At 37.5% G+C, this 18,046-nt stretch overlaps 1 protein-coding gene across 1 annotated transcript in view; it reads right to left on the bottom strand.

Moving 5' to 3' along the window:
* LOC150090096 (uncharacterized) overlaps window positions 1-18,046 on the bottom strand; it is a 141,346-nt gene that overhangs the window by 113,013 nt on the left and 10,287 nt on the right. The window contains exons 2-4 of the mRNA XM_090390173.1: window positions 8,961-8,999; window positions 5,717-5,875; window positions 262-419 (exon numbers count right to left, since the gene is read on the bottom strand). Coding sequence (XP_090246299.1) covers window positions 262-419; window positions 5,717-5,875; window positions 8,961-8,999 — 356 coding nt within the window. The remainder of the gene's footprint in view (window positions 1-261; window positions 420-5,716; window positions 5,876-8,960; window positions 9,000-18,046) is intronic.

The raw sequence follows: 18,046 nt of genomic DNA on the forward strand, positions 1-18,046 counted from the left end.
AAGTTTGCCTTCAGCCAGCAGGTGGTTGATTGTTGGAACAAACTTCCATCTGTTGTTGTGGAAGTGAGTGATTTGAATAAAGTCAAGGAAAAACTAGAGGGATGATGGGCGAGGTGAGTAGAATTTTTTTTTTTTTTTGGCTGATACTGTTTAAGCTTGTTTCCTTGTGTTATTTGCCACTATTAATATTAAAACAAAGTTAAATTCCATTTGTCCAAGATCAATGTTTTTAAGCAGTTTTTTTACACAAGATTTACTTACCTCCATGGGAAAAGTTGATCCTTCCACAGTATGTTCAGAACCTCTGAAATTGTTATGGCCCCAGTGGAAATGCATTTGCCTCAAATAATATGTTGAATTAAGATTTCCACCAGAAAGAGAAGGTCTGTCTTGAAGGTCTGCTGGTAAATTCACCTGTGCTGAAATAAGAATAAATAAATAAATTTTTTGTTTATTCTTAATACTGCTAAGGCTAGAAGGTAAATATATACATATGGAATTAAAAGAATCACGATTTTCTGGCCGAAACCAACTTGAAACAGACATATGGATATAATGAATCAAAGTAAAGGTGAAAATGTAAAAAAAAATTTAAGTTTCTGATAAACTCTGAACTAGAAAGAGATAGTCTCAACATGCATTTCTGGGCTTTTTCATTTTTGCAATCTCTTCATCATCTTAACAGAATTATTATTATTAATAGCCATATGGTACAAGGAAGCCTGAGGCTTATGCTGCACCAGGAAAAAAAAAGTTCCCGAGTTGCCCTGAGAGAGAGAGAGAGAGTCAAAAGTAGAAGGGAATCACCAAGAAAGAGAAGAATGATGATATCCAGCTTGGGACCCTGGGTGTGCCAAGTCCATACTCACCAGATGTGAGCCCCTGGGGTTTGTGTATACATGGCAGATCTTTCCATTATTCTTACTCTTCCAAAAAAAATTGACACTGCTATTTGTGAGGAATTCTGAATTGAAAAAGACAAATTACTTGAACAAGCATTTGAGTTTTGATGATTCCAATGCAAAACTGTGTATAAGTTAGGCATTATCACCTATATGGAACAAAGGCAGAGTTGTATCTCTAGTACCCTAGCAGGTGGTGTGCAAGTTACTTATTCTTTAAAGACTGTTTACTAACAACCACCTTCAAAATTATCAAAGGTTATTATGAAAGTGTGTGATTGTGAAAGTGGGTTATTATGAAAGTACTCACTTTATCTTATGTCAAACAGAACCTGTTTGACATAAAGTGAACGAAATGGTTTATTTTTAATTGAAATAAAATGCTGGGAGTCATGAAACAAGTAAATACATGGGCTGTATTAGAGTAACTAAGAGTAAGAACGGGTGCATGTATACTTGCATGTACACCAATGCTAGGAGTATAGTAAATAAATTTAATGAATTTCAAGTGCTGGCTAAGACATCCAAGGTGGATACAGTTCGGATATCAGAGACATGGTGTCACTCAGATATAAGGGATGTAGAACTAGAATTTGGGGAGTACAATGTGTACAGAAAGGAGAGACAGGATAGGAAGGGAGGAGGGATTATGCTGTTAGTTAAGAAAATGCATAAAATGTAAGGAAGCACATCCAGTTGACATAGATGGACAGTGCAATGTTGAGTTAGTTTGGTGTTACATAAGCACTGGGAAAGCAAAAATGAGGGTAGGAGTTTGTTATAGGTCTAATGACACTGATGAGTACAATGAACAGTTATACAGAGAAATAGAGTGGGCCTGTAAATCAGAGTGTCTTATAATTAAGGATTTTAACTTCCCAGATACAGAATGGAACTTGTGGCGTGATCACTCACACACTAGCGTGGCTTTTGTGGATTTATTGGATGACTGTTTTCTACAGCAGCATGTTAGAGAGGCAACAAGAGGGAGTAACACTCATGATCTAATTATCAGCAGTGATCAATATCACTGCTGATAATCACATCAGATAATCAGACCATATTAATACATTAAGAATTTACAGATAAAGGAACCACTAGAAGGCGGTGATCACAGTGTACTGATATGGGATTTACTTAAAGATGTAACTACCATTAGGGGTAAACGGATGGGTTTTGTAAAAGCGACTACAGTGGTCTCAGGATTTTTGTGGTTCTATACAGTGGGACCAACTGATGATGTTACCAACAGCAAATTCTAAATGGAAAACATTTATAATTTGCTGTTATAAGTAATTTTGGAAGCCAATTTTGGAGGCTTTTTGTTCCAACAAGAAATACTGCTCTAGGTTTAGGCCCAAATGGACGTCAGATGAACTAATGAGACTCGTGGCAGAAAGGAAAAATGCATGGGATGCACATAAATTGTCAGGCGACACAGAAGGCTAAGGCAGATACAAGCTAGTCTGTAATCAAGTCACAAAAGAGGTTAGGCAAGCAAAGCCAGATTATGAAATATCTTTGGCAAAGGCGCAAAGAAAAACAGCAAAGACTTCTTTACTTATATAAACTCCAAAAGGAAGGGGATGAATCAGATTGGTCCACTTGATATCAATATGGTTTGACTGTAGATCATTCTCAGATAGCTGCAAAACTAAATGAGTATTTTGCATCTACATCCACACATGAGGGGTTATTCAAGGAGGAGAGAGCCAAATGTTTATCTAATTAACATGGAGTTAAATGATTTTGTAATAACTGAGAGCAAATTGGAGGAGAAATTGTTGAAGTTAAATATAAGAAAGGCACTTGGGGTGGATAGGATCTATCCAGTTATATTAAAGGAGGCAGCAAAGGACGTAAGCAAACCCTTAGCCATAATTATGAGAGCATCCTTGGACTCAGGGGAGGTCCCTATGGACTGGAGATGTGCAAATGTATCTCAAATTCACAAAGGGGGATTAATGGGTGACAGAAGTAATTACAGATCTGTTAGTTTGACTTCTGCTCCAGAGAAAATAATGGAGTCATTGGTTAAAGAAGCATTGCAGGATCATTTAGATAAGACTGCAGCAATAATTCAGACACAGCATGGGTTTGTCAATGGGAAGTCTTGTCTGACCAATTTGATTGGATACTATGATGTGGTCTCAAAGAAACTGGATGAAGGGAATAACTTTGATATCATATATTTGGATCTTAGAAAGGCTTTTGATACTGTTGCACATGGAAGACTACTGTACAAATTGGAGCAGTATGACATTAAGCCACGTTGCTACAAAGGATAAAACAATGGTTGAGTGGAGAAGACAGAGTGGTGGTCCCATGGGTACTGCTCTACATGGACTAATGTTATTAGTGGTGTCCCTCATGGTATGGTGTTGGTCCCACTGTTGTTTTGTATATTTATCAGTGATACTGATGATGGTATATCAAGCTTAATGTCAAAGTTTGCAGATGATACAAAGGTTGGCAGGGTTGTTAATAACAGTAATGAGAGTATGCTGCTGCAATAGGATCTGGAAAAGTTGGGTAAATGGGCTGAGAAATGTAAAGTACTGCATATGGATAGCAGTAACCCCAGAGAAATGTACCATCTGTGTGGTGTTACACTTAGGATAGTGGAGAATGAAAGAGACCTTTAGGTAATCGTGCAGTCAAATATGAAGTTTTCTGAGCAGTGCTGACAGCCTGCCAGAGTAGGTCATGGGATCTTCAATAATATACAGGAATTTTGTGAGCAGGGATAAGGAGGTGATTATCCACTTGTATAAGGCCACACCTTGAGTACTGCATACAGGTCTCGAAGCCTCATTTTTGGAAGGATGTAGAGTTGCTATAGTACAGAGAAGGCCAACAAGACTGGTGAAGGGAACAAAGGGGTGCTCTTATGAAGAAAGGCTTAAGATCTCTAAACTGCAGCTTCCAGAGGCACCTGCGAGGCGATCTGATTGAGGTGTACAAGGCCTCGAATGGATTGAGCAGGCTTAATGCTGATGGGATTCTTCCTCTTACTTAGATTACAAACCTGATTGGGCATAGATTCAAACTGAGGGAAGACAGTTGTAGAATAGATGTGCAGAAGTTCGCCTTTAGCCATCGGTTAGTTGATTGCTGGAACACACTTCCATCTGTTGTAGAAGCTGATAGCTTAAATAAATTCAAGCCAGAACTAGACAAACATTTGGAATGAATGGATCAGTGAAATGGGAAGGGTTATTTTTATTTTTATTGGCTGATGTTGTATAAGCTTGCTTTCTTGCATCATGTGCCTCTACTAATGCTAATTAATATCATTAATAAATGTTAAAAAACAATGGGCCCAGCCAGTGGTGTATCCAGGTATCACCATAAGGGAGGTCACAGAGACCAGGTTCAGGTATCACCATAAGGGAGGGCATGGCGACCAGGCTTTTGAGGTTTTTTTTAGAATGCCTACTGCATTCTTTTCTTTAATTTTAAAATTTTGGTTATGGGGAACTATATTCCCCCTCTGCCCACTCCTGAATATGCCCCTGGGCCCAGCACTGAACCTTGGAGAACTCCACTAATAACATCAATTCATGAAGAACAGCATTCATTGATAACAACTCTGTTTTCTGCCACTCAACCATTCCTTTATCCATAGCAGTAACTTGCCCTTAATGCCACACTGTTTCAGTTTGTACAGCAGTCTTTTATGTGCAACATTATCAAAAATGTTCCTGAAATTCAAGTATGTGATATCAAAATTATGTTTTGACATCATATACAGTGATTATCTGATTGCCATTATTACCGAAATTTATTATTAATTCAATGAAGGAAAACTTTATATCTAGGAGGAGAGCTAACACACAATTCTAAATTCCTTGAATCTGCTAGCAGATACCTTACTGGACAAAATATTATGCTATAAGCTTTTGTGTAAAGTTGATCTCATAAATAAAATTATAATACCACAAAATAGCATGAACAGGTTGAGATTTAGAAAAAAAAAACTGTATCATTATAGATTCTTGTAAATATAGCTCTCTGTTGTCAGAGGGTAATACACATGCACATTGTGAGGCAGAGCCTGTGCACTATCAGAAGAATGCATGGCTCATTGTTAATTGTACTGTTACACAGAACCTGCAATAACATAGTTACAATGAAGTTGTAAATCCCTCTGACCACAATGGCCATATAAAGGAAAATTTATTTACAAATTAAATGGTTAAATAACAATTGTGTATTCAGAGAATTTATTCTTTCATAAAAATTTAGTGTTTCAAAATACAAAGGGTCTGATTCCTATTCTTCCCCCGTGATATATAAACAAATACTTATAAATTAATAAATTAAGTTATAAATGATAAATCAGTTTTATCCCATGAAATTAGCTATTTTGGCTACAGACTATAGATCCAACTGGACGACTGAACTTCCCAAGACCAGTCTGGCAAACTGAGCAGCAGCAGCAGCAAGAAAGCTATTATCGAACTATTTTTTCTTCAAGAGAAATCATTTAGGAAACATGCATTACTATTTTAAATTTAAGTTGCAAAGAGTTTCCATTTGTATGAAAGGATTTTATTTGTGATTCTTAAATTACAATGGAAGAGCTACTTTGAACTTTTAATATCCTACTGAATTTAACTATAAATTATATCCAACAGTTATGCTTTGATGCTGATTGGAGAAGTCACAAAAGAGAGATAGGGAAATAAAGACTGAATTTAATATCTAAAACTAAAAAAATACAAATATTAAGTAGTTCAAATATTAATAATATCTACAGGTTCATTTTACAACAGTGAAGGTTACTTTACATAATGAGAAGAGGATTTTACCTGAATGATCTGTATTTGTTAGTTCCATTTCTCCAAGGTTTTGATTATAATTTTGGAAATTAATAGGTGGTAGGGTCCTTATTTCTGGGGATGCTAAATCAATAGGTGACTGCCTTTCACCACCACATGTTGGACACAGATGTCGCCAATCTTCAGGACCTAGTGAAAAAAAAAAACAGAATTTCGAAATAATGAAAAATTATATGCTAAATGAATTAAAACAATAAGTTAGTGACAATTTCACCCTTAAAATGAAATCAGAAATCTAGAAACCTTAAGTTTTTTATAACAAAATCTATGGTAATTGGGGAGCCACTTCTCACAAAGGTAGTAGAAGCTGCATGAAGAATGGCTCCATTTTTTTTTTCTTTTGTATGAAAACCCCAGACAAAGTATTAGAACCTATGCAGTACCCTGCATTGGGTCTTGAAGGCTGAGAAGACAGAAGACACTTCTTGACATTAGACTTGAATTACTGTAAATTGTTATTTTTGGGAAATGAATGCAAAGGAAGGTTGTACCAGCACACAGAAGTAGAAAAGATAAATGAAGAAGAGAAAAAGTTGGTTCTGTGAGTAGAAGTATCCATGGCAGTGTCTATAGAAAAGGCATGCAGCAGAAACTGAATGTCTATGAGACAAAGTGAAGAGATTTTTTATGCGATGGACCATTATTAACCTGACTGCCCAGTATCTATATAAAAGGCATGCAACAGAAACTGAATGTCTATGAGACAAAGTGAAGAGATTTTTTATGCGATGGACCATTATTAACCTGACTGCCCTCTTTTGAATAGAGTCTAGAAGAGAGCGGTTGTGCAGATACCACCCCAGATGTGAAAACAATATTTCGAGATAGGGAATATTTTGGATTTGTACAGAGTGAGTAATTGTTTAGAAGAAAAGTAATGCTAAGTGTGAAAGAGAAACACCGGTTTTTCTGATGCAGAGGAAGCAATATTTGTGATGTGCTTATGCACAAGAGAGATTGGAATGCTGGGTAATCCCTAATAGAGATATGTGGTCTAGAAATCAGACTATCATCAAAGATGAGCATAGGAACAGTAAACTCTTTGCAAAAAATAACAGAGAACTGAGTTTCAGAAAGATTGAAGTTAACTAAGTCTTCTTTGCATTTAAGGAATTGGTTGAGGTTATTTCAGAAGTTGAAGGTTTCTCAAGCTGGAGGTGGAATGTATTAGTATTGGCAAATGATGCAAGGAAGCAAGCTAATACAATATCAGCCAAAAAAAAGGGGGGGGGAAACCAAACCTTCCTATACTGTCTGTCCATCTCTAATACGTTTTCTAATTCTTCCTTAAATTTATTCAAACTTCTGCAACACTCAACCATCCTCTGGCTGAAAGGAAAATTTCCACATATATATCTATCCTGCAACCATCCTTCCTCAATTTAAACTTGTAGCCCTTCTTGTGCTGTCTTTGTCAGAGTAAGGATGCCATCAGAAGAAAACCCCCAAACACAAAAGGTATTAGAACCAACACTACACAAACTATAATTTTTTCACATGGAAAAATGCCATATTTAATTATATTATATTTAATCTTTTTTTTTTACCAAGTATTAGATTCCATTATTAATATTTTCCAGTTCAAGTATTATTACCATGCTATCTGGCTTCTGAAAATGGGCTAACCACAAGTTCCACTTGTCCCTTCCGGGGTTCGAGCCCATCACCACCAAATACGGAGGATGCGGAAAGGTCAGGGAATGCCCACTGCATATTCCCGGAGCAATATGGCCTTAGTTGCTAATGCTCCTAAAAACCAAATAACAACAACAACAACTTCGTCCCTTCAATATGGATAACAGGATTTTCCAAATCTCTGATCATTCACAGGGTTGTGCATACACGCATGCACACACTGCAAGAAAGCAAGCTTACACGTCATCAGCCACAAAAAAAACTTCCCATTTCATCTATCCATTTGCTCCAAAAGTTTGTCCAGTTGAATTTATTCAAGCTATCAAACTTCCACAACAACAGATGGAAGTTTTTTCCAGCGATCAACCACTCCCTGGCTAAAGGCAAATTTCTGTACATCTATTCTGCAACTATCTTTTGTCAATTTGAATTTATGTCCCTTCACCTGAATAATCTGAGCAAGAGGAAGAATCTCATCAGCATTAAGCTTGCTCAGACCATTCAAAGTTTTATGCACCTTAATCAGGTCATCACCTCACAGGTGTCTAGTCTACAGATGCTGCAATTTGCAGAACTTAAGCCTATTTTGGTAAGAGCACTCCTTTGTTCCCCTCACCAATCTCATTGTCCTTCTCTGTATCGTTCCAGCAGCTCTACATCCTTCCTAAAATGAAGCTTCGAGACCTTGTATGCAGTATTCAAGTTATGGCCTAACCATTGCCTTATAGAAAGGAATAATCACCTCCTTATCCCTGCTAGAAAAGTTCCTGTGTATCATTGTGCAGACAGGTTCTGGAAGCCTGTACTTCTCTGAAAACTTCAATCTGACTGCGCAATTAATGCACACACATTGCAAATAAAATTTTTATTATGATTATTATTAGCTGTATGGTGCAAGGAAGCCTGAGGCTTATAGAGAGATAGAGAGAGAGAGAGAGAGATAAATAATTAATTGATTGTTCAAATCATTCAATCATGAAATTAAAAAAAAAAAAAAACAATGGTAGTCGAGTAGCTTGATTTTTTCATGGACTGTAAGGGCAAGGGCAGGATACTACTCAGATGTGGGAAAAATATTTCATGGTGTGGATTAGGTCTCACTACTTCAACAGTGAATACTATTTTAAAGGACAATGTGCATATAAAAGAACATGTTAAAAAGGATCAACACATTTAAGATCAACAGTGATTACAAAATAGCATTCAGGTAGGCATTGGCCAAGTGGCAGTATGACATTGTAGGATTTCAACATCAGTTGGCCAAATTTTTATCCTCAATTTCAAAATGGAATGATTTGCATAGTTTTAACATTACAGTCTAATAAACTCTTCTGGCTTAATGCTGCTGTACATTGGAATGTTCTCAGTATTTCTGTTTATTAATTTTATTGTAAATTAATAATAATAGATATATGTAAAAATAATATTAATATTTTGTTATTATTAAAATAATAATTATTTTTACATGTATGTAAATACATGTAAATATATGTAAAGATAAATGTATTTCAGTTATAACTGAAGAATAAAAAAGATTGTGATGGTAGACCTTTAATACATTAAAACAAGATATACTGACCTGTTGGTGATGAATAAGACCAATTTCCGCACTCATCATCTATAAAAGATAAATTACATGTTTGAGAAATATAGAGACATATGCAAATATACAGTTAGAGAGCAACATATAGCATTTATAAATACAATACTAGATGACAGATGAAAATTTTACTTCCTTACAATTTAGTTTGTCTAATATTAAGTCCAGGAAATAAAATCAGCAAATTGTCCTCTGATCTAAGAATGGAGTTTTCATAAATATGTTTAAAAACAACAAGCCAAATCAACAATTCTCAATTTTATTGAGAATGTAACTCATTTTGACAATTCAATAAACTTTATGGTCCAAAGCAATTCAAATTTGGGAAAAAGGGTCCTCCACCAGGAAAGCGTTTTGAAAGTGATGATATCAAATGCACCAAATGAAAGCTATTTTTATATAGCACTAAAGGAGAGGGAAAAAATGCATATCACTCTTCTTAATGGTTTTGATAACAGAAAAAGCCAAAAAACGAATACAGATCAGTAAGAATGCACAATAGCTCATGAACTCTTAGAAATTTGCATTTAAAATTTAGTTTTATAATTTTATTGTTGGAATAAAATTGTTTTCTATTTGAATTATATTTTTTTTAGATCCCTGATTTGTTTTTGTAAGACTTAGGTGCCTCACAGTGCCTAATAGAAAAGACACTCCTGCTTAAAGGTGAAGGTTCAGAAGATAAAATTAAGTGAAAGGATCAACGTAGGGTGAAAATGTCTTACTTCATTTGTTAAATGCAGTTAAAGAAATTACCAAGCATATCAGTATCTAACATTCATAAAATGTTTCAATAAGTGAATGAATTCATCACTGACACATGACTTAGTTTTTGTACTGCAAATGCATAAAAAGAGATGTTTTACATTTGTACATTCTTTGATTGAGTCAGATTGAAGCATGATATGATTAATAGAACTAGTTTAACTTCAGTTCCAGGAAAATTAATGGAGGCACTGGTTAAAGAAGCACTGCAGGATCATCTGGACAAGAATTCAGTTATAGCTCAGACACAGCATGGTTTTGTTAAGGGCAGGTCTTGTCTGACCAATTTGATTGGATACTATGATGTAGTCACAAAAGAACTGGATGCAGGGAATAACTTTAATATTATATATTTGGATCTTAGAAAGGCTTTTGATACTGTTGCGCATGGAAGACTGCTGCACAAATTGGAGAAGTGTGGCATTGGAGGCAAATTGCTGCTATGGATAAAGGGATGGTTGAGTGGCAGAAGACAGAGAGTGGTAATCAATGGACACTGCTCAACGTGGACTAATGTTATTAGTGGAGTTCCTCAGGGTTCAGTGTTGGGTCCATTGTTGTTTTCTGTATTTATAAATGATATTGATGATGGCGTATCAGGCTTAATGTCCAAGTTTGCAGACGATACCAAGGTTGGCAGGGTTGTTAAGGACACTACTGATACTATGCTGCTGCAACAGGATCTGGAAAGGTTGAGCAGATGGGCTGAGAGGTGGCAAATGAAGTTTAACATTGACAAATGTAAAGTACTACATATGGGAAACAGTAACCCCAGATCAACGTATCAACTCTGTGGTACTACGCTGACAGTGGTAGAGAATGAAAAGGACCTGGGGGTAATTGTGCAGGCAGATATGAAGTTCTCTGAGCAGTGCAGACGAGCTGCAAGAGTAGCTCATGGTGTCTTGTCAATGATATACAGGAATTTTTCTAGCAGGAATAAGGATGTGATTATTCCCTTGTATAAGGCATTGGTCAGGCCACACCTTGAGTACTGTATACAGGTCTGGAGGCCTCATTTCAAGAAGGATGTAGAGCTGCTCGAACGAGTACAGAGAAGGGCAACAAGATTAGTGAATGGAACAAAGGGTTGCTCTTACGAAGAAAGGCTTAAGTTTTGCAAATTACAGAGCCTGGAGACTAGGCATCGGCGAGGTGATCTGATAGAGGTGTATAAGGCTTTGAATGGCTTGAGCATGCTCAATGCTGATGGGATTCTTCCTCTTGCTCAGAATAATCACCTGAGAGGGCATAAATTCAAATTGAGGAAGGACGGATGTCGGATAGATGTGCGGAAATTTGCCTTTAGCCAGCGGGCAGTTGGTTTGTGGAATAGACTCCCATCGCTTGTTGTTGAAGTTGATAGCCTAAATAAAATTAAGGCTCAGCTGGACAGGTATTTCGAACGAACGGAGGGGTGAAATGGGAGTAGTGGTTGTTGTTTTTTTTTTTTTTTTTTTTTTTGGCTGATGCTGAATAAGCTTGCTTTCTTGCATCATATGCCTCTACTAATGCTAATGCTAATCTACTCAAAGTGGTAAACTCTCACTTCCTCACTCTTGCTTATTGTTCAGTTTTGAAAATACACAAGTTAGCAATAGCTTTTACATTTAATGAGTATGCAGATATGTAACTTGTGCTTGGTGAGTGTGAAGTAACAGTCAAATGGCACGTAAGAAATGCAAAAAAATTCACAATCATATTGCTTCTAATTTAAACCTTTGCTGCTGTGGACCACTGGTACCGAGGGTTCTAGAGGTGCTCCACATAAAATAAATAAATTCTGTTTATATTATTATTATTATTATTAGCCATACAGTACAAGGAAGCCTGAGGCTTTTGCTGCACCAGCCAAAAAAAAAAAAATCCCCAAGTTACCCTGAGATTTTTTTTTTTTGGTAGTTGTTGGCGCATAGGCTTCTGTGGCCATAATGCACCTCCCAAGGTTTTTGCAGTACTTTGATCCAAGCCCGAGGCGGGAATCGAACCCACGACCTTTGGGTTGCCAGGCAGGCACTTTACCCACCCAGCTAGCCCAGTCGGCTGTTACCCTGAGAGAGAGAGAGGAGGAGAGAGAAAGAGAGAGAGAGAGGTAGAAAGGAATCACCAAGAAAGAGAAGAATGATGATATCCAGCTCAGGACCCTGGGTTTGCCAAGCCCATACTCACCCTTCAGGATGACTATGCGGTCAGAGGAGTTCACAAGATCGAGAGAATACAAGCACCATATTTGGTAGTTACGGGCTTGAATAACACGTATGTGCTTTTGAATGGAAGAAATTCTGGGGAATGCAGAAGAGCAGCCTGAAATAAGCACAAGATGTTTGTTAGCAAGATTGGGGATGTCAGAAAATGTTGTAAACAGGATGCTATGAAAAGCTCAGAATTAACTGATCTTGATTCAGTATCCCAACTAAAGTTCTATACTTGACTTCTACAGACCCGTAACAACAATCCCATGTTTTGGAGAAATATTTTATTCACAGGTAAGTGCACAATTCATTCACAGTAGCATTTTTAATTATCACAACAGCCATTGGTGGGCTATTTGTAATTTTCATGTGATACAGCTTCAGCATATGCAGAAGCAGTTTTCTGTGAATGTCTGAGCTGGTCCTTGGTGACAATTGGTCCATTTTGTTTGCCAGATTGCCTTTCGGGTACAACCTTTCCTTTCAGGTTTGCCTTTTAGGTCCAACCTTTCTTGGAGAATGCACTGACAGCACTATTGGAAGGCATCATTCATACTGGCAAAAAGGAGGACAATATAGTTCCAACAAGATGGCAATTCACCACAACTCACTGTTGTATTTAGACAATGGTTACATGGTCCTTACCCACACTGAGGGACAGCACATGGGAATGACTGATTAAACAGCCTACTGATTAACAGATATCACACTGTTAGACTTTTTATTATTTTTGGGGTGCAATGAAGCAGTCAGTGTACACTAACACATTCATGGTCCAGAGGTATTGTGGAATTATTTGGAAGCTGCAGATAAATCTGCCATGCAAAATATGCTACAACACGTTTGTTATTAGTTTTATGGCAAATTGAACCTCATGTGGGAGAAAATGGTGGCCACTTCAAACATTTGTTGTTAACTCATTAATTTTTAAAGACAATTTTTTGATAACTGGTTAATAATTTATTCATAAAATAAAATTTATTGATATTCTTGATAATTTCTTTAATTTTATTTAACTCACAAAGTAAGCCTCTTTCACCGTACACTGATCAGGGCATTTTTCACTCCATTTTATCTCCTGAATCTTCTCCCTTAAGTTGTCCATTTATTTTAGGTACATCCTATATTCAAGCATAATTCGAGCTTCAATTACCAACAATCACACATTATCATCATCATATTGCCCACCTCTACAGAATCAGAGCCATAACTGTGTTTACCAAGCTCTTGCCCACATAATTGAAGTCATTCCTAAAAAAGTATGCCCTTTTGCTGATTTGAAGCAAATAATATCAGAGAAATATCAAGTATCAGAGAAACAGATGCAAAACAACATGTTTACTGGAAATAATGCAATTTATTGAAATAAACTCCTGACACAATCAATGTGAATTCAGAAAATAAAATTTATTTAAAACATGAAATGCCCATTGATTTACAGTTGCTTTCTGCATTTAATCTATAGGATGATGATGGTCTCTGCAAAAAAACTCATTCTGTGTGATAATGCAATCAATATTCAAAACAGAATGCTACATGAGAAGCATTTCCAAGGGATTATAAAAATTAGAAAAAAAAAAGTGCTATTCACGATATTACTTTAATTCACCTCATTAAAAAAAACAAAACTGTATGAATTAATAAGGAAATGGCTAAATTTATGTTACTTTTATGTTAACCCAATTTGCAGTACCACATAAAGGCATGGATTAGCTGGGCCCTTGCCCTGGATGCCATTCTTTAAGAGGCACCAAATTTTACAAATCATGAAAAAAAAAATATATATATATATATATATATACATATACATATATATACAGTGGCATAGGAACGCCTTGGCATTGGGGCAGGTGCCAAGGGTGCTGGTATCAGAGGGGTGCCACTGACAGATCATCAGTTCCATGTCAAACTATTTCGACACCCGAGCCTAGCTGACGAAATGGTGCCTCTAGATGCCGCATCAGGATGAGAGCAGGGGGTGGGGTGAAAATTAATTTTTGCCAAATGGCTTGTGTTTTCAGAAGGCGATTCAAGCCTGCATGCATCCTTAAATCTGAGTACATACTGCATATCAGCATACATCTATTTGCCGTCCAGAACGCAACTTTTAAGGGACCAATCAGGCGACCGCTTCATCGGTACATGCTCGAATGCACAGCACTTCGCAATTCAAAAACTGTGTACGTTCTGAGATACTGAATAAGTTTGAAGTTATAAATAATGTGTATATACTGTTTTTGTGCTATATAAATAGATGATTGTGAATATTGTGATTTTTAATTTAGGTACAGAAGACTGTAGTAGATATATGCTGGTCTGTAATCAAGTGAAAAGGGAGGTTAGGCAGGCAAAGGCAAATTACGAGAAATCTTTGGCAAAAGATGCAAAGAGTACTGTCATTCAAATACGAGACACTCCCGACTAAACTACTGCCCACCCCCTTCATACACACTAAATGCGAGAAGCAGAGTGTAGAGTGTGTTTAGTGTCAAACGGCACCAGGGGTTCCCCCATCTCCGTGTGCTATACATTGTGGGTGTGAAACAGAACACTGTCAATGCCAGAGGTTTAAGAGTGTATGGATTTTGTATTTGTGTAGTGTCGTGTACTGTTGTTCATCTGGTCATTTAGCCACTGGGCCCCTAATGGGACCCAACGTTGCCCCACTCCACCCCGTGGAGGCAGACCAGGTACACCACTATTTTAGTTATTTACTCTGGCAGGTCCTGCCACCTAATTTCCTGAGATTTCAGTGGCAAGGACCTAAAAAAAAAAATGCTATAGATAGGGGTCAGCCGAAACAAAGGGTGTACTAGTTGGTCGATTTGATGCTGTTAAGTTTTTGGGTGTAGAACTCAAGCAATTTCGAGTTGATTCGGACGCTAGTTGTAAGTTAGAGAAGGAGAGGGAGACTGAAGACTGGGGGAAAAGATAGAGTATGGGGTCCATAGGGAAAATGACCCCAAGTCAGTGGAGCAGGCCCATGCCCCACCAGAGTGAAAAAGAGGGGTGGCGAAGGGGGTAGGACACCAGGGATGAATTCCCCCTCCCGCCGGGGAGTGGAGGCAAAGGCCCACGCAAGGGAGCGTGGCTAGGGAGGCCTAATGGCAGCGTAGCTGAGCTGTGCTGGTGGGTTCTGTCACTCCTGGGACGAAGGAAGGAAAGAGTGTTTTTTTTTTTTTTTCTTCTCCTGGGAGGACTGTCATATCCAGGAAGTTTCTTACTTTGATCTTCAATGGGTGGTGTTTGGGGTTTGGGTGCCGAACCCGTCTAGCAGTGAAGACAGACTGCGCAAACTCTGTAAAGGCGGCGTAGCACTGCTCGTCCATCATAATCAGGTGCTCACAATGCCGGGGATTTTCTTGCATTTTAGTGGCAAACCTTAGCCTGAACTCGTCATATACATGGCAATTATACATTACGTGATCCCACGTTTCTTCAGCCCCGCAGTGACATAGTGGATCATCTTCAATGCCTAGGGATGTTAGCTTCGCTTTAAAGGGTCCGTGGCCTGTCAATAGAAATGTAGTATGGAGGCTTGGTGAGTACCAGGGAGGAGGCTTTGGAATGCGAGAAGCAGCATCCTTTAAACCAACAGGTATTTCACGTTTTGTTTTATTTTTTAATTAAATAAATTTTATTGGTAAACTTCAGAACAGGGTGCGCACTCCAGCGTAGCGTAACATAACATAACCTAACATAACCTAACCTTTATTCACTAGCCTGCTTAAACCCATCCGAATTAGTGGCATAAACTAACATAATCTTTTTTCACTAGCCAAAAATGAAAGCCTGTTAAAAACACACACACTTCTTATACCCTGTTCTAAAGTTTTACCTTTAGGAGGTCAGAGTTTGAATGCCGTTAACGACGCAAGTAATTTTTATCAGCTTTTTTCATAATGTGACAGAGTTAGTCGGTCTCAAGTAATTAATCATGTTATGTTCTTTTTTTTTTTTGTTGTTGTTGTTGTTTTTTGAACTCGGATTTTTCGTCTGGCAAACAGCAAACCGACTGACTAAAAGATGAAAACATACAGACATAACATACTGTGCCTCATAGCCTTTGCGCGCATAAAAGCAGTTCATAAAATTCTCTACCTTACGCATTTGCTATTGCTTTGAAGAATTTCGACATCGTCGTTAGTCCTTTCTCTCTTTCTTTTCGAAACTTATTGACAATTGTACAAAAAATAAAAAGCAAGCTGACCATACAACGCACGCAATTCACAGAAATTTCCTTAGTTTCTAATGCAAAAAAAAAAACCGTTCTCCTGCTGAGAACAAATTTATTCATTTGGTAATAAAATTATTTGGATCTACCCTATCGAAATACCAATAACAATAATTTAATAACAAAATCATAAAATATATACATTAACATATTTTTTGTGGTTAATTTATTATTTAAAAATTAATACTATGTTTTAATGAGATTCTAGAAGTTGTATTTCTCAGATCTCTGAAACGGATTGAAAATGTCAAGGCTGAGAACTGGTTTAAATCATCCTTCTGGTTATCTTATCTTTCATAGTTTTGCGGTGTGTTCACAAACCCATCTGCTTATCGCTATCCATTTTTCCACTATAAGTAGACTGGCAAATCTTTTCTTATGGGATTCTGAAAAAACAGAGCAAGAACTGCCTTAATCAAGGAGAATGCTTATGTGACACATTTAGATAAAAATAATCGATTTTCTTATCAAGTTGTGTTTGATTCTGTCCTTTCACTATTTTGTCGTAGCAACAGATTGCAATTATCTCAAGTTTTTTATATAACGACCTTCTAAAATGATAAATGAATTTGTGCGACCCCCAGCCTCCTTAAAAGTAAAACTAATGTTTTTGTTAGGGTTAGAGTTGGACAAGAAATAACTAGCATTGGCATAGGCATATGATTCAAGAAAGCAAGCTTATACAGCATCATCCAAAAAAAAAAAAAAAAAACCAACACTTCCAATTTTACCCATTCATTCGCTCCAAAGTTTGTCCAGTTCTCCCTTGAATTTATTCAAGATATCAACTTCCATAACGACAGATGGAAGTTTGTTCCACCCGCTGGCTAAAGGCAAATTTTCGCACATCTATTCTACAACTGTCTTTCCGCAATTTCAGTTTATGCTCCCCTCAGGTTTGTAATCAGAGCAAAGGGGAAGAATCTCATCAGCATTGAACCTGCTCAAACCATTCAAGGCATTATACACCACAATCAGATCACCTCGCAGGTGCCCAGTCTCCAGATGCTGCAATTTGCAGAACTTGAGCCTTTCTTTGTAAGAGCAACCCTATGTTCCCCTCACCAATCTTGCTGCCCTTCTCTGTACTCCTTCTAGCAACTCTACATCCTTCCTAAAATGAGACCTACAGACCTGTATGCAGTACTCAACGCGTGTGGCCTGACCATTGCCTTATACAAAAAAATAAACACTGCCTTATCCCTGCTAGCAAAATTCCTATATATCATTGGCAAAACCCCATGACCTGCTCTGACAGCCTCTCTGCACTGCTCAGAAAACTTCAACTCTGACTACACAGTTTTCTCCGGGTCTTTTTCATTCTCTACTACACTGAGTGTAATACCACACAGTTGGTACATGTCTCTGGGGTTACTGCTACCCATATGCAGTACTTGCATTTGCCAATGTTAAACTTCAGTTGCCACTTCTCAGCCGATCTGCCCAACTTTTCTAGATCCTGTTGCAGTAGTGTGGCTGTCATTACCAACACTGTCAGCTTTCGTATCATCTGCAAACTTGGATTTTAAGCCTCATATACCTTCATCAATATCATTGATAAATATAGAAAACAATGCCCCAACACCGAACTCTGGAGGACACCACTAATAACATTAATCCACGAAGAGCAGTGTCTGTCCATTGATTACTACTCTGTGTTCCACCACCACTCAACTACCCTTTTATCCATTGTAGCAACTAGCCCTTAATGCCATACTGCTTCATTTGCACAGTAGTCTTCCTACAACTGTATCAAAAGCTGTCCTGTAATCCAAGTATATAATATCAACATTATTTTTTGCATCCAGTTCCTTTGTGACCACATCATAATATCCAATCAAATTGGTCAGACAAGACTTCCCCTTAACAAACCC

This window comes from Mastigoproctus giganteus, chromosome 2 (assembly GCF_048544385.1).
Source record: "Mastigoproctus giganteus isolate SK-2022 chromosome 2, ASM4854438v1, whole genome shotgun sequence".
NCBI classification, from domain to species: Eukaryota; Metazoa; Arthropoda; class Arachnida; order Uropygi; family Thelyphonidae; genus Mastigoproctus; species Mastigoproctus giganteus.